Here is a 25,303-nt window from a genome sequence, read left to right as displayed (position 1 = left end):
TTCCACCGACTCTTCTCCCTGGTCTCGGATTCTGCCAGTCATTTCTGCCAATCCTATATAGTCCATCACCTTCGTCTGCCATTCTTCCAAAGTGGGTAGATCTTGTGTCTTCCAATACTTTGCAATGAGTATTCTTGCTGCTGTTGTAGCGTACATAAAAAAAGTTCTGTCCTTTTTTGGCACCAATTGGCCAACAATGCCCAGAAGAAAGGCCTCTGGTTTCTTCAGGAAGGTATATTTAAATACCTTTTTCATTTCATTATAGATCATTTCCCAGAAAGCCTTAATCCTTGGGCACGTCCACCAAAGGTGAAAGAATGTACCTTCAGTTTCTTTACATTTCCAACATTTATTATCGGGCAAATGATAGATTTTTGCAAGCTTGACTGGGGTCATGTACCACCTGTATATCATCTTCATAATATTCTCTCTTAAGGCATTACATGCCGTAAACTTCATACCTGTGGTCCATAACTGTTCCCAGTCAGCAAACATAATGTTATGTCCAACATCTTGTGCCCATTTAATCATAGCAGATTTCACCGTTTCATCCTGAGTATTCCATTTCAACAGCAAGTTATACATCTTTGACAAAATCATAGTTTTGGGTTCTAACAGTTCTGTTTCTAATTTTGATTTTTCCACCTGGAAGCCAATTTTCTTGTCCAAATTATATGCCTCCATTATCTGATAATAATGAAGCCAATCTCGCACTTTGTTTTTTAGTTTCTCAAAACTCTGCAGTTTCAGTCTATCTCCCTCTTGTTCCAAAATTTCCCAATATTTCGGCCATTTGGCCTCCATATTGAGCTTTTTCTGGGCTTTTGCTTCCATTGGTGACAGCCACCTTGGGGTTTTATTTTCCAATAAATCCTTATATCTTATCCAAACGTTAAACAATGCTTTCCTGACAATATGGTTTTTAAATACTTTATGCGCTTTGACCTTGTCATACCACAGATATGCATGCCATCCAAATACATTGTTAAAACCTTCTAAGTCCAAAATGTCTGTGTTTTCCAGAAGCAGCCATTCTTTCAACCAGCAAAAGGCTGCTGATTCATAGTAAAGTTTAAAGTCTGGCAGGGCAAATCCACCCCTTTCCTTTGCATCAGTTAATATCTTAAATTTTATTCTGGGCTTCTTGCCCTGCCAGACAAATCTAGAAATATCTCTCTGCCACTTCTTGAAACAGTCCATCTTGTCCACAATTTGCAATGTTTGAAACAAAAACAGCATTCTAGGCAATACATTCATTTTTATCACAGCAATACGATCCAACAGTGAAAGCTTCAAGTTCGACCAAATTTCTAAGTCTTTTTTCACTTCCGTCCAACATTTTTCATAATTATCTTTAAATAAGTTCCCATTTTTGGCTGTCATATTAATCCCCAGGTATTTCACTTTCTTAACCACAGTCAAGCCTGTCTCATTCTGAAACCTCTCTCTTTCAATCGGTGTTAAATTTTTCTCTAAAACCTTAGTTTTTAACTTGTTCAGTTTAAATCCTGCCACTTGACCAAATTCTTGAATTAGTTCTAAAACCCTTTTAGTACTAGATTCTGGCTCCTGTAACGTCAATACTAAGTCATCTGCAAATGCTCTCAGTTTGTACTGTTTGGCTCCGACCTGTATACCTTTAACCAACCGGTCCCTTCTAATCATATTCAGCAGAACCTCCAGGACCGATATAAAAAGCAATGGGGAAATAGGGCACCCCTGTTGTGTCCCTTTTTCTATCTTAAATTCTCCCGTCACCACATTATTTACAATTAATTTAGCCTTTTGTTCAATTGAAGAAGAAGCACAGTAGACTAGGAAAAAAACTAGAGCATGGGACTTCTTCTTTGGAGCCCCCCCCTCCCGCCCCAGGTTTTTCAAGTGAAAAACAGTGTAAATTGGGGAAAACACTGAAAAAAATATGACACCCCCACCCATTTGCAATGAATAAAATTTTAGCCAGAATGTATAATATGAAGGTTTTTATGTAAGTCAATTTTCAGCATTAGAGAATAATAATTTCCATATATGCTATAGATATATATATGTCATTCAAACCCATTACTATTTCTGCACCTAAAGGGTGCTTCCATTTTCATGAGAGAGGCAAAAATGTCCTGATTGCTTCTGAAGTGATGTTTGTCTTTGGATAAACTTGGATCTAATTTAAGATATGCTGGAAGCAAGTGTCCTATGTCTGTCCTTTTGACCTGACTTCTTTCTTGGAAATGACCTTTTTACCTCTCCTCAAATCCATTGTGACAGGGCACCCTGCTACATACTCTGAAACAAGCAGCTCCTTGTCCTGCCTTGCTGGAGGATAAAATGGTCAGGAGGCACTGCAAACCTATATATGTTTTTATGGGAGTAAGTTCCATTAAAGAGCATGGGCCTTCTGAGTAAGCATAAGTAGGATTGCTCTGTAATAGTGCAATCCTATTACTATGTCTGCTACTTCAGTATGAAGTAAGACAAACTTCAAGATATCCAAGTCTTCTGTAAATGTTAGTATTTATAATTCAAATTGCAGAAGAGCTATATACTCCTAGCCCAGAACTTCCAGGCATCAGCAACTTAATCAATTAAATACTTCTCTTGTGCAAGCATTCATTTTTTAAAGGTATAGGATTTGCAGCCTAAATTTCATAAGCATACCAAATAGTACAATTTTATTTCAAAAACGTTGAAAATTATGCAACTTGCATATATTTCAGTTTCCACCAACATTTCCATAGTCCCCCATTTTCATTTGTTTCCCTCTATGACTTCAACATTTCCAGAATTTTTACATTTCTGTCAGTATAGTTTCTCATTCTGCTTGGCAAATTAAGAAATCTGGTTCCTGATCCACAGTGTGGACATCACTATGTTGTATTGTACATGCTTGAGTTCTCATCCTGTAAGAATTCTGAATAATGCAAGCCACTTAAAAAGGGAAAGGGGGAAAGACACTCCTATTGATTTTATGAGAAGTGAAGCAGACTTGCCTGAATCACTTCAATATTATAGAGAGATAAAAGAATGTGGGCTATATTAAGATATGGCCTTTCCACACAATGAGAGGCAAAATGTTTCCCAACCACATCTCATCCGTTGTAAGATTTTTCTACAGTATTCAATCTGGCAATGGATTGATGTCCCTTCAATGTGATGTGGGGCTCGGGAGGGAGAGAGAATAACTGCTACTATTTCTGTCTTCTGCCTTCACTTTAAAAAGAGTGTTATCTTGTGCAACTTCCAAAGAATTTAAGATTTTTTAACCCCAAACATTTAAAACCATGGGGCAGTTAGGGTTAGGAAGTAAATAAAAGAAGATCACACAGTGGTGCAAAAATCTGAAGTGTCTGTAATACTTGCACACCTGCATTTTCCACATCAACCACTTATTTATATGACAAATTTCTAAGTAGTTTTGAACTATAAAAAGTTTAAGAAAACCACTTAAAACCACAGTTAAAACTGTAAAATCAGAAGTTCAATTCAGTGGACTGCTTATCTAATCTGATGGGGCCTCCTGTTTCAACAGGGAAGGCATTCTATTGCTGCCAACAGTGTTATGGCATGCCCTCCCTGTTGAAATATGAAAAAGCCTCCTTCTGTTACCTCATGCTGATAAATGTCAGGCCACAGCAAAATGAACCAAGTTCCATTAGATGATTGTAGTGCCCTTACCAGTGAAGAGGAAGGCAATTTTTCAGGTAATCTGGTCCACGGTTATTTAGGGCTTTATATGGAAGTATCACAAGCTTAAAAGTGGCTTGATGGTTATAGGCAACCAGAGCAGATTCCTCAGCCCTGGTGTGACATGTGCCTGATAAAGAGCACCACTTAGCACCCAGGCTGCAGTATTCTGCATAAACAGTAGCCTCTAGACCAACTGCCAAGGAAGCCTCACACAGAGCACATTACAGTAGGCCAAACGTGAGGTTGCCAGTGCTTGTGTCACAGTGATCAAGTTATTCCTGTCTAGGAAAAGGTGCAGCTGATGTAGCAGCTGAAACTGATGATAAGTGCTTTTTGCCACAGACCACTTGGCCAAAAATAGTTCCAAGAGCATCCCTGAGCTGCATACCTGTTTCTTTTTTCAGTGGGAGTGTCAGCCCATCTAGGCTCTCCAATTCTCCAATCTGGAAACCACTTAACCACAGTGCTTCCGTCTTAGCAGGATTCAGCTTCAGTCTGTTGACCCACATCCATTTCACCACTGTATCCAGGCCCTAATTCAGCTCATTGTTTCCAATTCTGAACCAATAGCAATGGGAAGTAATGCATGTTCCCAGATATAAAATACTGCACTCTGACTGCTTGGAAAATAAAACATCCCTACAACAAGAGCATGGTTTTGAGAGAAGATGGGTGATATAGTACAGATAATAAATAGATCAACAAATGTACATTGATTGTGTGGAAAGGCACTAAGAACCTCATTAGATTTTGTTGAAACCATTCTGCAAATGGAAGGGCTTCTGTACTGTACATGGAAATAACTCCAGTCCAGCAGAGACTCCCTGAAGGAAGGGGGTGCTGCAATTTTTAGTGATCCTTGTTCCTCTGCATCACTTTACACACTTGTTCTGGAAGGTACGTAACCTTCTGTTGCAGCTTTTAATATTGTATGCTTCTTCTGGTTCTTACTATGTTTCCCTCATGACTTGGTGTTGGTCAAGTTGCTTCTGCTGCCTTGTACTGACCTCTTATCAAGCAGTAGCCACAATTTTTTTATATTTGGCCATATTTTTTCTATTATTTCATTGCCTGAGGCTTTGAGCTGTAAACTAGTAAAAAAAAAAAGGTCAAAGTCTACTTTTAAAAAATTCTTGGATATGCCTTAGCATTCCAGCTGTGCTAAGTTGATATATTTGTAGATATTCTACCTAATGAATGCTACTTTTCCAGGGCAGAGACTTTCACATAAGGATATTGTTACCATCGGATCTTCAGTTGAAAAATGCCAGGTAAGGTGCATGATTTTTTAAAATACATTTTTGCTATATTGCAAGATAACCTTTTCATTTTTAATAATATGTCTTGTGTGAGAAGTAGTGATGGCTCTTACAATTTGAAGAGATTTCCAGAGTATCAGCAATTTTAGTTGTTAAATGATTGTTGCTAATTAACTTTGACACCAGTAAGATTTAGTGGAACCAGTCAAGGAAGAGCATGGAAAAATGTAGGAAAATGAGCAAGCATTTTCTGATTCTGCAGACCAGGGAACAACCACAGAATAATGTAAAGTTGAATTTGGTCTGAAAGTAATCATATTGGGGTTATACTTGGACAATCAGTAACTGTTGCAAAGCTGAAATGTCTTAAGTGAACTAGCCAAGGAAGTGGCATTGTAGGTATTCAGTAAAGTACTGAGGCTTCAGTTGGCACTATCCCCAACCATTGGGGGACAGAGATGCTGTGGTGCGCACACCTGCAGTAAAATATGGCTCATAACATATTCAGATGGCAACTATACTGACTTGCGTGTCATGCAGATCCCAAATTAGGTGGGTTTGTGGTGACACATGCAAATGAGTGGGATTATGTATATAGAAATTGTTTCACACCAACTGATCATCATAATCTGGGAGCTGCAGCATGCTTAAATTGAAAGTGGCTGTCATACATTTTGAACTGGTATCCATTAGATCAGAGATGTTACAGCTAGAGACAGGTGGGGGAGTGTGACGATTACAATTTTTCTCTTGAGGACACTCAGGTTTTGCATCATGCTTTGATTGAAAATCATATTCCGTGCATTTCAGGCAGAAACTTGTGCCCAGCACAGCTTGACTGATAATTCTGTGTGTGGTTCCCCACCCCCTTTACCTTGAGTATGAGATTTATCTCACTTTCTTGAATTATGTGGAGCTATGTTTATCATGGTACAACTTGTTCAATTCTCTTCAGTAGAATAATTTGGATTACGTGGCTTTATCCTGTAAAAAGGTTTACAAATGAGTAATTCTGCTTGGGGCAGGGATCGAACATGTGTGCAAGTATTGTTTCCATAGCTTTCATGCCTGCAAATGTGCAGGGGCATACACCCTTCACCGCCTGCACTATTGCACACTCCTGTATCAGAAAAGCCTTCTTACAAAAAAGTTAGTGATTCCGAAGGTGATTCCAGTGTGTGTGTGTGTATATATGTGTGTGTACGTACCTCTGGCTTTTACATGGCTGAATGTAGCCTACTGCACAAAGGGTAAGAATCTGTTACTCTCCACACTTTAGTTTCTGGATCCACCCATTACTGATATGCCATCCCGGAAGGTTGTCCTGGAGAGAATGTGACCCTTGGGTTGAAAAAGGTTCCTCCCCTGCCCTCTGTCAACTGTGGATTATGCTAATATCATTTCAGTCTGTCTGAGTTCATTCAGGGCTGTAGAAAATTTCAGAAAGCTAATTTGGCTTGCAGAAAGGTGTTAAGGTCTGTCCTTCTTTTATGAAGTTATTGATAAAACACAAGAACCGCCCTCAGTTTCTTGTTTCAGCACCTAAAGCATGCATTGCCTGCTCTGAAACGTGTATTGTTCTTTGAGATGCAAAGGTTGAATGGAATTTGTGCTTCAATTCAGTGAATATAATGGGAATAAAAGCCGATAGGAATGGTTGGTTACCCAGGTTATGAGGAAGGTTATGAACCCTTTAAGTGAAGCTGAATGGTCAGTAAACAGTGGCTCTGTTTCTCTTTTTTAATTATGCCTTCCTAGATGTTTACAATAAATGAAGTACTCATGCATGTTTATCTTAAAATGCTGGCTTGAGATACAGTACTGAATTCTGTGCAATCAGGCAACTCAAAGCTATTATATCAGTTAAAGCTGTTGTCCGTGAACCACTTTAGCATGCATACTTATATCTAAATCTGTTTACACCCATTGAGTATTATAGGGCTAATCTGGTTTAAGTACATATATACCTGTTTAAAAGTTTTATGGTTCATAGTGAATGATATAACTGAATATCACCAGCACAGTATAGAAGTTTGAAACCAAAATAAAGCTGCCATGAGAAGAACTATCAGTTGAGCACATCCAAGAGCTGAACCTTGGATAACATCAACAGAGTGAAAAGGATGAAGGGAGAGAACCATGAATCATGGTGTTTCCACCAGCAAGTGGGCATTTCCATGACTATTATACCAGTTCCTGGTTTCTGTGATTAATATTTCTATTTTATTTTATTAAGCTTGTTGCACTGTGATATTTTAATGTTCATTTTTTTTGTGAACCACCTTGGTATTTATATTTGAGATGAAAAACAGTATAATAGTACTGTACAAGGTGCACACAAACATCCAGAGCAGAGCTTTTCAAACTTTTCATGTTGGTGACACACTTTTTACTGCATCAATTCCCAATACAGTAATTCAGTTTTACTAGCAAACCGGAGGTTAAACTAACCCCTTTCCAGCCCTGGGGGGAGTAGTGTTCACACAATACATCTACACGCTGCAGCTGCCAAACTAACATGTCACGACACACAGTTTGGAAAGCTCTGCTCCAGAGTGTAGTGAAGAGAAGCAAAGCCGCTATCAGCTCTACTGTTAAACCAACTCATTCCTCCATCAGCTGTCATCTGGCAGCAGCCATTCCATCAAACTCTAGCAAAGGGAATGGTGGGAAGCAGGGCTATTCTATTGGCTCAGCAGTTACATTTGACTTGTCGTTTCTATAGGGAAATGGTTGTGTCTGGCCCACTTTTTATACATACAAGATTAAATATTTGTGCTTCTTTAATTTTTATATTCCAATTTTTATATTTATATATGGAGCTTTATTTTATTCTATTTATTAAATTTATATACCGCCCTTCATCCAAGGATCACAGCACACTTGTTGAGGCCTTCAGAGGAAAGTTCCCTGACACCCTGAGGCGGAATTCATATGTATAATGTGTGGTTTTGTAATAAATAAATACATCCTGTCCTCCTGTCCCATATGCAAAACTCTCCTCATTCTATACCACCATCGGTTTCATTTGCACAGGCCTCCCAGTCAGTTTCTCCTTGCTGGCAGAGTTTTGGAAGCTTCGTTTGAACTTCTGCAAGAGTAACTGAGAATTCCTCAACATTCCGCTTTTCTACTGCCATTCCCTTAGTAGCTTGACAGGCAAGAGAGTGACATCATCCAACATGAGTGACAGAACCAACCACTCTGATTACTCAGTGGGGAGAGCATGAGATGCTTAACCTCGGGGTCGTGAATGCAAGCCTCACCATTGGGCAAATGATTCCTGCATTCCTGGGGGTTGGAGGAGATGACCCTCATGGTCCCTTCCAACTCTACAATTCTATGAAAACACATGCTCTTTGAACTATTTTTCATGGCAGTTGTTACAAGAACTTCGTAACCGAAAACTTTTCTTCCTCTCTAATTCCTTTTCCTTTTGTGTTGTATCTTTTGGATTGTACAGTGGCATAGCATGGGTTGCCAATGCCCAGGACCATGTGGAGGGGGGTAGGAGGGAGGGAAATGGATGGAGTACTCATGCTCATTCAACTGCCTAACCGCTTCCACATCACCTAGGAGATCACAGCTGCAGAAATAAGAAAGTGTCTTGTTGTCTGGAGCGGTCACTTCATGGTTCACATGGAGAAGCCATTTTCAACCGAGCCCAATGATGGAAGTGCATAGCTGTATTGAGGCAGCACTGGGTGTTGAAATGTTGCTCCGCTAACAATTTTGTGCCCTGGGCAACTGCCCCTGTGACCATCCCCCACACTATGCCACTGCGCCTGAGGTCAAGGGCTATCTTATTACAGCGGTACCTCGGGTTACCAACACCTCGGATTACCAACACTTCAGGTTACAAACTCTGCTAACCCGGAAGTAGTACCTTAGGTTAAGAACTTTGCCCCAGGATGAGAACAGAAATTACGCGGCATGGCAGCAGCGGGGGGCCCCATTAGCTAAAGTGGTACCTTAGGTTAAGAATGATTCTGGTTAAGAACGGACCTCTGAAACGAATTAAGTTCTTAACCCGAGATACCACTGTATTGATCTCCCCAAGCCCCTCAGAACTTTTTGCTTGCTTACTTGCTTAAGATCAGGGTTAAAGCTCTCATAAATAAATTACAAAAAAAGGCAAATAGTTTCAGCGGAGACAAGAAGAAAGCATTTTTGCCCCAGTATTTTTTAAAAACTACGGATTGTGGTTGGCGTATATAATGTGACAAGCAGCCATTTTAAACTTGAATTATAGCCCTTACCAATGAAGCTATTTAATTAGAATAACATGATGATTGATGCACGTTTTCCTGTCCTGAACAGATGTAGTCTTATTGAGGCATGTTATCAGTTCCTTATAGCTACTATAGAAACATCTATGCTTTGTAGTGGTGGGTGGGATCGGGGGAGGACGTGTGGCATCCAGTAGTGGAAAACACAATTGCACCTTTGAACATGCTTCATGAAGATTGATGTGACATCAGTGCTGATCACATAGGAGCTTTAAGTAAGTATGCTTTCATACTTACTTAATTAGATACTTTAATTTATTTGTTTGTGTTATTTATTCCATTTCTGTGCTGCCTTCATCTGAAAATCACAGGACAGTTCACAATATAAAAGCACAAAAATGCATACTATAATATAAGACTGTGTTTTTTGCTAAAATAAAATATAGTCCAAAATTGGGGATCTTCTTATGCACAGATGGTGAATGCACAGGGGTTAAAAAAACACTATGAAAGCTTCTGTCATGGGAGGTATGCGCAGCTCCCTGTAAGCATTGCCGCCTCCTTTCCCCCTTCCCCAGCCACACGGAGTGCTCTTTCTCATGTGTGCACACACGGGTGCAGGTCTTTGAGCTGCGCCACAAAAAGAGCAAGTTATAAGGTGGCAACTGGAGCCCTGTGGCTGTGCCAAAAACTGAGGGAAGTGCATCCTGGGCCTGCTCCACCCCTTTGCTTGGCATGTAGCATCGTTGCACTGGAGAAAGCCAAGAAAAGCTCAACAGGGTGACCCCCCCCCCACCCGAAAGCTGAGCAACTTCTAAATTTCTAAATTTGGGGTTCAAAAAATAGGGGGGCATCTTATACATGGAAAAATACAGGTCCTTCCCTCTGAAGATGAATATTGATTTTCATAAACTGAATTTCTTTTCTTTTCTTTTTTATTGTGCAGGATTTAGAATGACTCACAGCACTTTCAATTTTATGGAGACTGGGTTTCTTCATGTTTTGTTGTAATTATGCTAAGTTTTGCAACCTTGTGATCAGAGAGTCAGAATTGGAAATTACCTCCACCAAGTACAGTGGTCGCTCAGGTTAAGATCTTAATTCGTTCTGGAGGTCTGTTCTTAACCTGAAACTGTTCTTAAGCTGAAGCACCACTTTAGCTAATGGGGCTTCCTGCTGCCGCTACAACGCCACTGCACAATTTCTGTTCTCATCCTGAAGCAAAGTTCTTAACCCAAGGTACTATTTCTGGGTTAGCCGAGTCTTTAACCAGAAGCGTATGCAACCTGAAGCGTATGTAACCTGAGGTACCACTGTATGGTAGATTTAGGTTAGAGAATCAGGCTTTCTGAAATTATGTTACAATCAGAAATGTGTTTTCCAGTGTACTACTACAGTGGTACCTTGGGTTAAGAACGTAATTCGTTCTGGAGGGCCGTTCTTAACCTGAAACTTCTTAACCTGAGGTACCACTTTAGCTAACGGGGCCTCTCGCTGCCGCCGCACTGCCGCCACACAATTTCTGTTCTCATCCTGAAGCAAAGTTCTTAACCCGAGGTACTATTTCTGGGTTAGCGGAGTCTGTAACCTGAAGCGCCTGTAACCCGAAATACTACTGTACTTTGATTCTAACACTATCCACTCTTTTGAAGCTTAATAGAGGAAAGTGAAGCTTAATAATAAAAAAATGCATTAGTTAATTGAAAGTTTAAAAATCTGTTACAGTTTGTTATATTTCATACTTCAGTTACCATGTACCTTAATAAAGTGCATTGAAAATAGCATTTCCTATGGGATAATACAGCACTCTGTTCCAGAGAATATTAGGCATTTTTATAGAGCACATTTGGTAAACATATACATTTGAAATTCATGTATTATGGTAGATGACATAACATACAAGAAACTAAAATTTCTTAAAATAAAGGATATGTTATTGTGTGTGTTATATTTTCCTTTCCGTGTACATAAAACTACCAGAAAGCACTCATTTTAATGTTAGTCTTCTAATTTACTTCATATGGATTATTTTATATTTTGTAGGATACAGTGTAGCTGGTATTTGAAAAAGTTGTTGGATGGATACCAGCAAATTCTAAAACAGGTATGTTTGTGAAACGTGTTGCTGAACTTACTGAATTCCAGTAGCTAGTGATGTTATAAATACTTGAGAAGGCCTGTAGCCTACAACCCATTTGCTTGTACGTATATATTTAAAGCAACTCTGTTGTCTTCTGTAGAAATGCTTCAAAGTAAATTAATTTTCAGATCACATCAAAAGTGAGTCTGCTTATGACCCTGACCCTGAGTAGGGGAAGCTGAATCCCACAATGAAGTCTTATGGAGTGCTCTTCCTATTAGATAGGGAGAAGAATGTGCTCCGAGATTGGTTGACTGATAGTCTTTCTTTGAGAGCTCTGGCATTCTGACTTCTGAGGATGATGGGAGGACAATGTGGGAACAAAGTCATGGTCGTGTAGTCATCTGCTTCACTAAAAGTTTTCTACAATAAGAGGAAGGGCTGTAGCTCAGTGGTAGAGCCTCTGCTTTGCATATAGAAGAAGGTCCTAGGCATCTCCTGGTAGGGCTGGAAGAAGACTCCTCTGAAATCTTGGAAAGACACAGCCAGACAATACTGAGCTAGGTGGACCAGTGGTCTGACTTGCTACAAGGCATGTTTCTATGTTGAGTGAGAGACTTTCTTGGAAACCCTTCAGAAGAGATTTGGGGGTTTGTGTGTAAAGATGATATTTTTCTCGAAATGTTGAAGCCATGGGGTCATTTTTTATTTCTCACTTGCTGCAAAATGGGAGTCCTGTCTAGCTTTAACGGTATCACTCATTTGCTATATGATAAAAAAACAGGCCAATGCAATAATATTAGCATAAAGCATTACATGAAATAATTAACAAAAAGAAATGTGTTTTTCAGCGGTTGCAGCACTCTTCGGATCTAGTCAGTTTCATGGTGGAGTTGAAGACTGTTTTGGTGAGGAACTATATTACAGAGGATTAGTGATCCTAATTTGTCACCTTACTGTTTACTTTTACATACTTGTATAATAAGCAAGATACCCTATTTGCTAATCTTCCATAACAATTGCAGTTTTTCATATGATCCTTCTGGAATTGTGTTGTATCTGCAATGTAATGGCCAATACTATTGCTTATGTAACCACTTTTTAAAAGTTACTAGTTAGAAACTAGGCTATGGTTTTCCAAATGCAACTGTTTTAAGTTACTCCTTTTCAAATGTAGCCTTTTATTAGCCTTGTATTATATTATGTCAGGTTACAAAAGCAACGAAGTAAACACATGAGAGGGAGCAGTGGGGATGAGTGTGCTGATTTTATCCCCTTTGTTATTTTTGTTTTTCCACTTTTAAAAATTGAGTTGTCATAAAGATATGTACAAACTGACATATAACCATGCAAACAATAGCAGAACCATACATGGAGCATATTCAGTATAAAAATCTAATTACAGAGATGCAGTTATATATATAGTAGCACAAATTTTAAGAAGTTTCTCTAGACCCCAACCACAATGATCAGTGACGCATGGGAGGAATGCTTGTATGACTCTATTTATATAATTTTTAAAAATGTGAGAACCAGTCCGCATCAAAATTGACTGATTTGACTTTGCCCTGGACTATTTGTCTATGTCTAACTCAACACTCAGTTAAAACAATGTTCCCTACATTTGCAAACCTCTTCGTTGTTTTCATTACCTTCAAATTTGTCGAAGATGGCTGTTTGAAGAAGAGAGCCTTTTTGATTTGTGGAGACTCATACATTTTGGAACCTTCTAAACACAGAGTGGAAAAACAATGACAGAGGAGGCATAGCTAGTATGGCCATCCCCATTGTGCCCCTCATGTGTTTATTTCTTGGATTGGTAACCCCTGCATAGGGCTTGTTTGAATAGGCAGAATCTACCTTAGCTGAATATCTTTCAGACTAGAAGGGAGGAAAACGGTTACCTCTTAACTTCATTGCTGGCCATAAAGGAGGAATATGAGGCAATGTGCATCCATTAATTTACCTGCCTATTTAAGTTCTTGGGTATGTCATGTGCAGCACAGTATTACTAGTGTAAGAATATCTCTTTATTGCCTATATATCCATCATAAAGGTGATTCCAGAGCTAAAAAATGAGAGGCATGCATTATTTTGTTCTGATTTTACCATGGCCATGGTTTCTTGCCAAGCAGAAATGGAATAGGAACCGACCATTGCAAGGTGAAATCCAGTTGCAACTTCAAAAGAACCATTTTCATTCCTGTGAAAATGTTAAATTTCAGAACCTGGGGATTTGGATATTTTGGAGAAACCTATTTTCAGCTGGATCTCTATGACATTGGTTTTTTTTAAGTACAATTGAAAGTACATACACACTTTGTTTGAACTTGCTTTTCTTTAAATATTTTTCCTGTTTGCTGATAATGTTTAGTGCTGAGGGCTTTTTTAGACTATAATTTTTACCACAGTGAATGTGCAGCAGTTATACACTTGTTGCAGAAGATCCAGATTCTTCTTGAGTAGCATATCATATTTTTCCAGCACTCAGGCAACAATATTTTGTTGCAGGTTAAATGATACGCTTTTGTGCATTTCTTCTGCAAATGCTGTGCGAAATGATACTGCTACATGAGGGCACCTCTTGGATAGTGCTTCTGACTGTCTACTGATGAGCAGCATAATTCCCTTCATATCTGCACTATTTTATGACTTCTTATAATTTCTTTTAGAGGTTGATTGCTCTCTCATTGTGCCACTCAAGTGCGTACGTGCCCATGTAACCCTTTTAAAAAGAAAACTGCAGACACCAGCAAGGATTTCATGTTTTCTTTCCCTCTCCCGGCAAAAGTGCTACCATTTCATGATTTTTCTTCTCTTTTTTACCCTAAGAGTGTGTCCTCCCCTTCCTGAGCTCTGGAGCACACAGATCTTTTTTATTTTTCTGTTTCAAAAAGACAAAAACCACAGCTAACCCATGCAGCAAGGCTATCATTTGCAATCCATTTGGTGTGGACAGTTTGTTGTTCTGCTGCCAGTAGATTGTGGCAAGGTGAAAGGCTGAGATTTATCACCTGATAAGCTCTTAGAACTTGTAGTTGGAAATAAAGTTGGAAACTGTCATGATGTTTCTATCATACTACTCTTCATTTTTTAGGATGCCTCATATTAAACTTTTTGATAGCTCTGAGCTTCGTTTTCTGAATCATACTGGAGTATATTTCCAGAAGGAACTTGGTCAGTGGTTGTGAATTTTTTTAATAGGTAGTTCCACTAGACATAGGTTTTATGTATCCCTTTCTCTTCACGGTGTCCTTCTAGTCAGAGTGTTTGAGTGTTCCCATTTTTAAAAAATCTCTGAGGCATGCTTCAAATTTGTATTCATATATGCATTGACAATGCCTGATTAAAAATGTGGAGAGATTTCTACCAGAGGGTTCAAAAGCAGTTTAATGGACCCAACCTTTATTAGTATGAGGAACCCCTTTTAACCTCAAAAAAATAAAAATGAAAATGCAAACCCCCTCATTCCAATTGTTGCAATTTTAGGCTTCATTAATTGAGAAAATACATAATGACAAAAAAAAACTATTATGAATTTAATATGGTATAAAACCAATGTAGATCTATGCAGAAGACAGCGCACACTGTGCTATCAAATGAGCAATTATGATATGGTGCTCTCTTGTACATGTCTACTCAGAAGCAAGTCACAGTGAGTTCAATTGGACTTACTCCAAAGTGTACAGAACTGAAGCCTCAATGCCCAGACTTTCCTTTATTTACTGTTAAGGCCCACATCACTTCTTTCTTGTTAAAAGGAGAAAGGATATATTAAAAGGAGAAAGGATATGCTATCTTGGTTCTTCCTTTTTCCTTTCATTAAGGAATGAGACAAAGAAGATTGTCATTCTCCAACTCCTCCCATACTTTTCTTTCCTTAGTTCCCATCTCTGTTCTCACCCCTTGAATGCTTTGAATCTGACCATTTTTATGTACAGTGGTACCTTGGTTCCCGAACGGCTTAGTTGTCGAACAAATCGGCTCCCGAACGCCGCAAATCCGGAAGTAAGTGTTCCGGTTTGCGAACGTTTTTCGGAAGCCGAATGTCCGACTCAGCTTCTGTGGCTTCCAATTGAGTGCAGGAAGCTCCTGCAGCCAAGCAGAAGCCACGCCTTGGTTTTTGAATAGTTTCAGGAGTCGAACGGACTCCCAGAATGGATTAAGTTTGAGGACCAAGGTATCACTGTATAGAGAATAATTTGTAAACTTCAGAAGACAAAATCTGTGTCCTGGTCCCCACCACATGTTTTGTGGAAATGGAAGGCACAAATAATGAGCAAAAGAGAGCAAATTGGGTAGTAACAAAATTTGGGTGAGAAGAAAGAAACAGGGTTCCTAGACTCCGGGTGCGAAGAGTACAAGAGTTATTGGGGGGGAAGGGGAGGCTGATGGGGGGAAATAGTTTTATTCTGGAGAGGCTGTTCAAGCAGAGTCTGTTCCTCAGTGCTCCTGGAGCAAGCCCTGTGGGAGTTGTGGTGTCAGCTGCTGCTGCAGGTCTCTCCTCCGTGAGGTGCTTGGAATCCACTGCTGGCATACCTGAGCAACCAGGCTAAGCCATGAGCTGAGCACTGGAGAAGCAGGAAGGGACCAGTTCTGTGTTGCTGACAAGGCCCTGCCAGCAAGGCTTGAGGTGTAGAGGAATCAAACTCTAGCAAGTAAGTGTCCATAGCCTTCACACACTTACCTCAGTGTAAGTTCCATCGAATACACCGAAACCTCTGAGTAAATGTGCATAAGATTGCATCCATAAGCCTTGCTGAAAACAAGGAAACTCATTTTAATTATGAGTGTCTTTTGAATAGACATATAGATTTGCATTGTTAGCCATGACTAACCTTAGCTGGATTGGGATTCATCTGAATGTATACAATCAGTATATATATATTTCTAAGTTGTTTAACACTTGACAAACGTATAAGATGCTATATTTTTCAACAGGAAGTTGCTTTGAAAAACACACAAGAAGTTCATGCGCCTCCATCTCCACACTATTACTCTGGTGTCATCGGAGATATAGAAACTTTGGGATGGAATAAGTATGCCATGTTTAATAACTATGATCTTGAATAAACTGTTTAGTAAATTTAACATGCTTGTTCCTGAAGAAATAGTATTTTCAGGTTTCACTAATGGGTTAAATACAACTTGTGTTTAAATAGCTTTTGTTATTATAACTATCCTTTAATTAAGTTCTTAACATAGATTTTTTAAAAGGTCTTAAGAAGAACCTACAGGTCAAATCTTGTTTACAATTGAAAGTCTCTTCCACAGAGTTTATGTAGTATGTAATTGGGATTCCCCTCAGGGCAGTTAGGGTAACTAGTCTTTGACTCCATTCTTTTTTTGCTGGTTTCCTTAAAAAGCAAAAGAAATTGAGAAAGGACAAATTGAGAAAGTCAGAGCTTTACTCTTATTTTCCCTCTTCCCTGATTATTATAGGGTAGACAGAGGAAGGGGATCTTCCAGAATAACAGATGCAAAACGCTATCCTAGTTACACAGGAGTACTCACTTCATTCTTGGAGGAGGTATATCATGCTGTGCCCTGACAGAAGCTACAAGGCTTTGTCTTCCTGCCTGTACCAGTTGGCTGGGGAAGGGTGGCAACCTCCAAAGCAGCTCTGTGGAACCACAAAGGTAGTGAGTGGGTAGCAAAATGCACATAGGAGAAAGTAAGGGGTAACCTCTGGAGCTCCAAATCCATCTGTACAAGTAACATTTCTTAATGCCCTCCCATGGACAGAAATCACTTCTCACAAACCTGGCTGACATAGAGAAAAACAACTCATGGTACAGAGCCCCCACAGAATCCCACCCTTCACACACCCCTCTTCATTTGCTATTACAGAGATCTGCACCTTGAATCCTTGTCTGGAACCATGGGGTAATAGTTATGTATTGCACGGAGAAGGACTCTGTGGGTTGTATTCAACTAACTTTTACTTGGAGTCAGAATTAATGGACCTATGTTAGTCAGTTTCTCTTTTTTTTTACCATCTTTTTTTTTTTACCATCACCTTGCCAACAAAGGTCCGTATAGTAAAAGCTATGGTTTTCCCAGTAGTGATGTATGGAAGTGAGAGCTGGACCATAAAGAAGGCTGATCGCCGAAGAATTGATGCTTTTGAATTATGGTGCTGGAGGAGACTCTTGAGAGTCCCATGGACTGCAAGAAGATCAAACGTATCCATTCTTAAGGAAATCAGCCCTGAGTGCTCACTGGAAGGACAGATCGTGAAGCTGAGGCTCCAATACTTTGGCCACCTCATGAGAAGAGAAGACTCCCTGGAAAAGACCCTGATGTTGGGAAAGATGGAGGGCACAAGGAGAAGGGGACGACAGAGGGCGAGATGGTGGGACAGTGTTCTCGAAGCTACAAACATGAGTCTGACCAAACTGTGGGAGGCAGTGGAAGACAGGAGTGCCTGGCGTGCTCTGGTCCATGGGGTCACGAAGAGTCGGACACGACTAAACGACTAAACAACAACAACATGTTAGTCAGTTTACGCAGAATAGAGTTTCCTTTATTACAACCCTACAAATGGGGAAGGAGGAAGCGGTGGACACTGCTTCTGCTAGGGTTGCCATATGTCTGGAATTTCCCAGATGTTCCTGGAATACTGCAGTCGGCAGCAGTGTCCGGGCGGAAATTGGCAAAAGGTCCAGGAAAATCCGGGCGTATGGCAACCCATGTCAGCAGTGCCGTTTTTGCCAATTTTCCTTAAAAATAGCTCAAAGGTGTCTTTATTTTGCTGTTTTGCCAAAAAGAGCTTAACAACATAAAGCCATTGTAATAATTATGCAGTGGAAAGGGCCATAGCTTACTCGTAAGAGCATCTGTTTTTTTCATGCAGAAAATCTAAGGTATTTCCCTGGTATTTCCAGGTCAAGCTGGGAGACGGCCCTATTTCAAACCTAGAGAGCTACTGCCAGCTGTAGACAATACTGAGCTAGATGGACCAAGGTTGTGACTTGATATAAATATGGCAGCTTCCTATTTTCCTAACATTAATAGTAACTTGGAACTCAGCTGAAAGCAAAGCTTCTTCTTGCACCCAGTTCTGTTTGCGTTTCTGTTTTGTCTGACTCTTTTACAGTGGAACTTCTGTATGCATAATCTGTAGTGTGACTCAAATCTTCTGCTACTTGTTATCCATTGAAATTGCATATAATCTGAAAGTGGTCTTGTTGCCACAATGCAAGATAATGCTTTCACCAAGATTACTAATCGTATATAAATTGCTGTGCTGAATTTCTTATAGTACCTGTATTTATAATTTGTTGACCAGAACAGGACAGTCCGAGCATGTAACATCGATTGTGGCCTGACTGCTAGCTGATGGATGAGCACTTATATTATGTTTTATTATGTGTTTTGTATTTTAAATATCGAATAACTTCATTTTAATATTTTGTAAGTCTGAGACATTTTGTAAAAAATGATTAATAAATATAACATATATTAAATAATAATAATAATAATAATAATAATAATGAAAAAGTTCATTGAAGAAGGAAATCCAAGCACAAAAGTCTTCTACTTTAAGAAACTGCAAAAATGGATCAAATAGTTGACAGGAAGTTTAATGTGTAGATAAGTGGAGGCTGACAAGAACATGCTGTGTGTGCCAAAGGTTCCAGTGATGGAAAACTGAAACATAGTGCTCACTGACCACAGCGTGAGCCCTGACACACAATGTAAATAACTCAGAGATATATGACTGCATTAAGCAGCTGGCTGGTGTATTTCAGTGATAAATCTGCAACAGCAGAAATGGCTGTCATACAGATTATTTCTGATTAATATATTTGTAACAGACTAATAGGGGTAAGGCATAAATGAAATTACACCAGAACTTGTTTCTGTTCCTCTTCCAGGGTTGTTTTTGTAGATCCTGGTTTTAGTACCATCAGGTTAAAAGCAGAAGATTCCTGTGGCCGGGAACATCTAATAACATTGAAATTAAATCCAAAGGTGAATGCATGTTTTTTATGGTTTTGGGAATGGGGAAGTACGTTTCTAGGACTTGTGCCTCAGATATATTTTTAGTGGTTGATCTGTTGAGTAATATTAAAATTGATATATGTTTAAGCCAATTTAAGAATAGTCATTAAAGACAGGTAGCTTTGTGATGTACAGTGGTACCTCGGGTTAAGTACTTAATTCGTTTCGGAGGTCTGTTCTTAACCTGAAACTGTTCTTAACCTGAAGCACTACTTTAGCTAATGGGGCCTCCTGCTGCCGCCGCGCCGCCGGAGCACGATTTCTGTTCTCATCCTGAAGCAAAGTTCTTAACCCGAGGTACTATTTCTGGGTTAGCGGAGTCTGTAACCTGAAGCGTATGTAACCCAAGGTACCACTGTAATTGCAACTTGTAGAAGTTTCTGATAGAAAGTAAATATCCAAAGTAAAAATTCTACATCAGTGATTTTGCCAGTAGAAACTATTTAATATCCTTTTGGCTTGGTGTGGGCTTTAAATGTATCCATTTCACTTCATCATTGGTCAGTTTTGAAGCTCTCTAAGGATAATGGGCTTTGTATTAGCTGAATGTTTTCCTAGTTGAGCTTTAACTACCTAGAAGTGGCATTCCCTTGAACAAGAAACAATTCCCTGCATATGGATTAGGTAAAGGGACCCTGACCATTAGGTCTAATCGTGGCCAACTCTGGGGTTGCGGCGCTCATCTCGCTTTACTGGCCGAAGGAGCCGGTGTACAGCTTCCGGGTCATGTGGCCAGCATGACTAAGCCGCTTCTGGCGAACCAGAGCAGCACACGGAAACACCGTTTACCTTCCTGCCGGAGTGGTACCTATTTATCTACGGGCACTTTGATGTGCTTTCGAACTGCTAGGTTGGCAGGAGCAGGGACCGAGCAACGGGAGCTCACCCCGTTGCGGGCATTCGAACCACCGACCTTCTGATCGGCAAGTCCTAGGCTCAGTGGATTACTTGGCCACAATTGTGGCTCCCTGGCATGTGTGTGGAGTAGGTTACAGATTCCCCACCCCCACCCCCCTGTAAGATGGTTTGGAAAGAGAAAGGTCTAAATGACTCCTACGAAGCGCTCTTCTGTAGCTGGCTCTGGCATGTGGTTATTTGTTTGCTTTTCATTTAAAACATTTCTGTGCTATTCTTTAGTTAACAAAACTCCCGCAGTGGTTTGCAACAGTCATAACAATAGCAGATAAAAGAATATAAATTAACAATGGCAGAATATTTTTTTAAAAAACACACACACAGGTAAAAAAACAGCAGCAGCCAGTAAACATGATCAGATTAAAACCTGCTTGCATGCTGAAAAGACTGGGTAAATGAAATGTATTTGCTTGCTATTACTGAAGAGCTCAGCCTTACTGTTTGTTGTACTACGTATGCCGTAACAAATCTCCATGTTGTCCATAGAAGGCATATCAAGAAGATGCTTGAGACAACAATGGCAAGGTTGAACTTGTGGTCCTTTATCAGCATATACACTATTCATCTTATTTTTAAATTTATTTTGTTAGAAAAGACAAGAGAGACAATGCCTGTTGTCTGCACTAGAAGGGACTCTTCACCAGCTATGCTTAGTAGCATGAGACTTCTTTAAAATGCAAATATCTGTTATTTTCTGTGACTCAATCAAGTTATCCTCTAGGAGGGCACTAGGGCTCTTCTACCTCTACCAACTTTTAACTTTAATCTCAAAGTTTCTGGTTTAATTTAAATATCACCTGCATAATGGACTTCTTATTTCTGCAGCAACCCGTATGTCAGTATTTCCCTTTTGTAACAAATTGTATACTCTTAATGAGACGCTATTTGTGTTCCTCCCATATATGTGAACACTAATACGTAGGTTAGGTCACATGATTATACTCACCTCAAATTGGTAAAAGTAAACCCCTCCAGGGAGGGCATTCCACATGTGTGGTGCCAGTACTTAAAAGGCCATTTCTCCAGTCACCACCTCCCTCATGTTTAGACAGTGGGAGGATTTGGAGAAGGGCCTCTGATTTTTACCTTAATAATTGAGCAGGCTTATGTGAGAGAATATGATCCTGTAAATAGATGTTGGTAGGTTCAGGGCAACGGTAGGATTGTCATCTGGGTCTGGTGGAGTTAGACCTGTTGCACCTTCAATTTAATCTGGTGACTCCAGTACTCTGAGCCCAGTCTCTTTTAATTCATTTTACAACTCTCACTTTAAATCTTTAAATCAAAATTCTGATTTCTTTAAGTTTAATGAGAGCTTACAGGGTGAAATTCTAAAGCCTTCACTGCATCAGTTAAAATGTTCCTTGCAAAAAATAGCGGTCCCATTAAGTCAGATTCTTGCAGAAGCCAAGAGTGTTGCAAATTCAATTTATTTTGCACTAATTCTTCATAGCTTTGTTTTATCTAAAGTGAGTATGTTGTTGGAAAAGGAAGTAACTATTTTAGTTTTACTGTGCAGTGACCAGATTATGCAAGTTGCCAGTTGTACCTAGTGGTCATCAATCAACTCTGTTTCACAAGATTATAGTGATGAAAGGATCAATTGTGTTTGTCCTTTTTAAAAATGTGTCTGGCATTTAAACTTGCCAAGGGAGAAAATTAATATATAAAACGTGTGCTTGGTGACACAGGGATTTGATTTCTGGTAATATATGTAATAAATACACTATGCAATGATGCTCATTCATGTTATTTTTTATTTAAAGAACGTCAAGCAGAAAATGTTTGGGCATAGTCCACCAAAACTAAATTTATTTAAATCCCACTTTTTCAAAGTATATATTAAATTCTGCCATTGCAATCAATAGGACTTATGGTACTGAAAAGTGCTCAGTTTTGGCCGGATCTTGCCTGATAGTATTCTAAAAGGTATGCAGGGGTTCTGCATGATTGTAGAGCTGTTCTAGTATTCCTACATACATTGCTTTTTCTTAATAGGTGTTAGAAGGTTGTGTCCTTCCTTTCTTGGTGTAGATGTGATACTACCAATCTACTCATGATGGGGAGAGTACTACAGGCTTATTTTCTCTCTCCTTCCTGTTCCTGTCTGTGTGAATTCTACTCTCTTCCATTCTTGAAGGAGGTTTATAAAATATGCATGGTGGAAGGAATATGGATAGAATTTTCTCCCCTTTCTCTTCTATAGTACTAGAAGTCTGTTTATATATACAATGAAATGGATAGACAGAAAAATCAAGGCGGACAAAAGAAAGCACTTCTTCTCATAGCACATAATTAATTTATAGAATTTGCTCCCACAAGATGTAATGATGGACATTGGCTTAGATAGCTTTAAGTGGGGATTAGACATATTAATGAGGGATAAGATTATCAGTAGCTATTAGTCGTGATGGCTAAGTGAAACCTCTCTGTTCAGAGGTAGTATATCGCTGAATATCAGCTACTGGGAGCAATAGTAGGAAACACCTCCTGGCCTCCTGTCCCGTTTGTGTGCTTCTTGGAATCCTCTTGTTGAGCACCATTAGAAGTAGATTGTAGGATTAGATGGACCATTGGTCTAATCCAGTAAGAGCTCCATTTATGTATTTATGTTCACCCCATTCTCTAGTTTATGTTAGCAAATGCTAACCAAAGGCCTAAATCTCTGTGGAATGATAATCCTGTATCTGGGTCGCACAGCACCAGATTTTATGAGAGTGGTGAAGTGATTGAATGTTCCTCCACACCAAAACATTTCCTGCACATGGAACAGAAGATGGAACCCTTCTCCCTAACATTTAATTGACTGTGTGGACTCCGAAGTGGTATAACCCAGACAAATGGATTAGCTCCTCAGTGGAAACTAGACCATAAAAAGGAGGGCTGGGATCTGGAGAAAGAAGTAGCCTATAGGTAACTCCCTGTCACCTTACCAAAGTTAGAAAATTGCTAGTGATGCAACTGTATTGGGTTTATTATTCTGGGTAGCAATTCAGCAAATAAGTATTGACATGTTTGAATTGTTGGGTCTGGGGGCTCTCCTTAAACTCTGTTTTTAAGAGGCTGCATGATTTGGCTACACGATTTGCTACCAAGAATGGAAGTCAGGGTGGAGGGCTTGTGGTCCCTTTTCATCCTCTAATTCAAGCACTGATTGTAGGCACTGCATTATTTTAAAGACACCATATGAATGCCTTGAAAAAGGACTATTGACTAGTAATAGTTGTTGAAAATGTCCATGCTTTTTCATATCTAGTACAAAATAATATGTTACTATATGTAACAATCCAGGTTTTATTGAAGACTACAGTGAACTCTCCCCCCACCCCAATTCAGATCCACGTTATTGTGACTTGGTTTCGTTTTCTGAGTCCATCATTATGTCAGTAAGTTAAAAACATAAATAGAACTCATATTCTTAAAAGCATAGAGCAAGCCCACACCTTTCTTGATAAGTGAGAGTGGTATAGTCAATCCTGTAAAAGGAAAGCAGAATGTTAACTGACATTGGGTTCTTTAAACTCAGAAGAATGATTGTGTTAGTTTCTTGGGCAATTCATTGTATTTTGTCTTTAAAAGGCTGAGAATAAATGCAGATGTGCTTGAGCATGGGGTTGTGTGTGTTAGTAGGTATAAAACACATTTTAAACAATTTAGGTCTTCCATAAATGTATCAAAATTGCAGGCATATGACGTTTAGAAAATTTGGAGTACTTAAGCATACAGTAAGGAGTACTTGTCTCTTGCACAACTGCAATCCTAACCACAGGGTGTAAATCTCACTGATCATCTCAGTAAACATGCCTAGAATCACATACTTACTGTTATTCCTTTTTCCCTTCCATTGTGTGACGTTTTAAGAAACGTATACCTAACTGGTACTGAGTCTAGACTAATTTTCACACTGACTCATTTCTATTCTATTCTAATATATTTTCTCTCTAATGCAGTAAAGGCTGAAAAGCTAATAGTCTGCACATCTCAACCCAAACAGTCCTCTATGGTCAATCATTTGTCAGGAAGTGGGATGACTTAACCCAACACCTACTGTCCTACAGATAAGGTGTGTGGCGGAAGAAAATGGTGCATGCCTTCCCTTCTTCAGCTGCATTTCCCTAACCACTCCCTCTTCATTTTGTGACTTGCTCAAAAGTCATTAGTGTAACTGACTGAAAAGAGCATGATAAACTGACAAAGCATAAGAGCTTTTGCAAGCCATAAAAGTTTCCTTTAAAAATGGAAAGTACAGCAGGGGACATGAACCATGGTATGCGTAATAAAATATAAGTGTAAATTTGAATACCAAGTAGCCAGAGAAATAAAAATAAATGTAAGTGTAGCATAGGTGAGGAGCAGGTGTGAGAATCAGTGAGAGATTACCAGAAGCGGATATAAAGTTATAGAGAAGCTAAACTTCATTACCATAAAAGCCAATTGGATGTGGTCTACTACTGAATTAAGTTTAGCAGGGACCATAGCATTAGAAAACAAAGTAGAAGGATAATACATTCAGAGTAGTAGGTGGCAAGTATCCAGGATTAATGTTGGGTGGATTCATTTGGGAAGGTTTAAGTTGTATTTATATTTAACCTCACTTCCTCTTAAAACCTCAAATGTTCGTGTTCTGCCTTTTAATCAAGAGTTTTATGAAGGTGGATTAGGGGAAAGGTAGTGGTCTTTTCATCAGTGCTTCTCTTTCAGTTTCAGCCAAACTTGGTTTTCTACATTGCGTTCAGTTGCATGTACAAGTCCATCTTATATCAGTAGGACTTGCATAATATAAATATGTATGTATGTACAGTTTGTGTGAGCACTGGAATCAGTGGAAATTGGAGCATTAACGTCTGTTATGCTGGATCAGTCACCTCTTGTTTTCTTCCCATAGGTTCCAGAACACTTTAGTTATGCATATGGCAGTGTTGTTAGGTTTATTAAGTTTAAAACTCATCTTGGGGCTCTACTCGTGACAGCTGGCCAGGAGATTTTTGTGACAAGAAAATGTCCTACTTTGTCTTTGCATATATAGAAAGAGGTTGTGTAAAATATTATATATAGGATGCATATAAGGCAGAAAGGTTTTTCCTGTTAACATTCTGTGCTTCCCAGAGAGGTCTGCTTTGAAAGCCCAG

General features: G+C 39.4%; 1 protein-coding gene and 1 long non-coding RNA gene across 5 annotated transcripts in view; one reads left to right on the top strand and one right to left on the bottom strand.

Annotated features, from left to right (window-relative positions):
- Positions 1-19,797, bottom strand: part of LOC310758886 — a 41,877-nt gene extending 22,080 nt beyond the window's left edge. Inside the window, exon 1 of the long non-coding RNA XR_014546054.1 lies at positions 19,588-19,797. This is a non-coding gene — a long non-coding RNA (uncharacterized lncRNA). The remainder of the gene's footprint in view (positions 1-19,587) is intronic.
- FANCL (FA complementation group L) overlaps positions 1-25,303 on the top strand; it is a 46,660-nt gene that overhangs the window by 4,713 nt on the left and 16,644 nt on the right. For 2 of the 4 annotated variants that reach the window (XM_083605460.1, XM_083605463.1), the window contains exons 2-6: positions 4,897-4,955; positions 11,216-11,276; positions 12,104-12,160; positions 16,194-16,291; positions 19,133-19,229. In XM_083605460.1, the coding sequence (XP_083461586.1) occupies positions 4,897-4,955; positions 11,216-11,276; positions 12,104-12,160; positions 16,194-16,291; positions 19,133-19,229 (372 nt within the window). The remainder of the gene's footprint in view (positions 1-4,896; positions 4,956-11,215; positions 11,277-12,103; positions 12,161-16,193; positions 16,292-19,132; positions 19,230-25,303) is intronic. The other 2 variants (XM_083605461.1, XM_083605462.1) reach the window with 2 other exon arrangements.

Source organism: Podarcis filfolensis, assembly GCF_964270895.1.
Source record: "Podarcis filfolensis genome assembly, chromosome: 3".
Taxonomy (NCBI): domain Eukaryota; kingdom Metazoa; phylum Chordata; class Lepidosauria; order Squamata; family Lacertidae; genus Podarcis; species Podarcis filfolensis.
The sequence above is the reverse complement of the archived record's forward strand: the minus strand, read 5'-3'. Positions and strand labels throughout refer to the sequence as shown.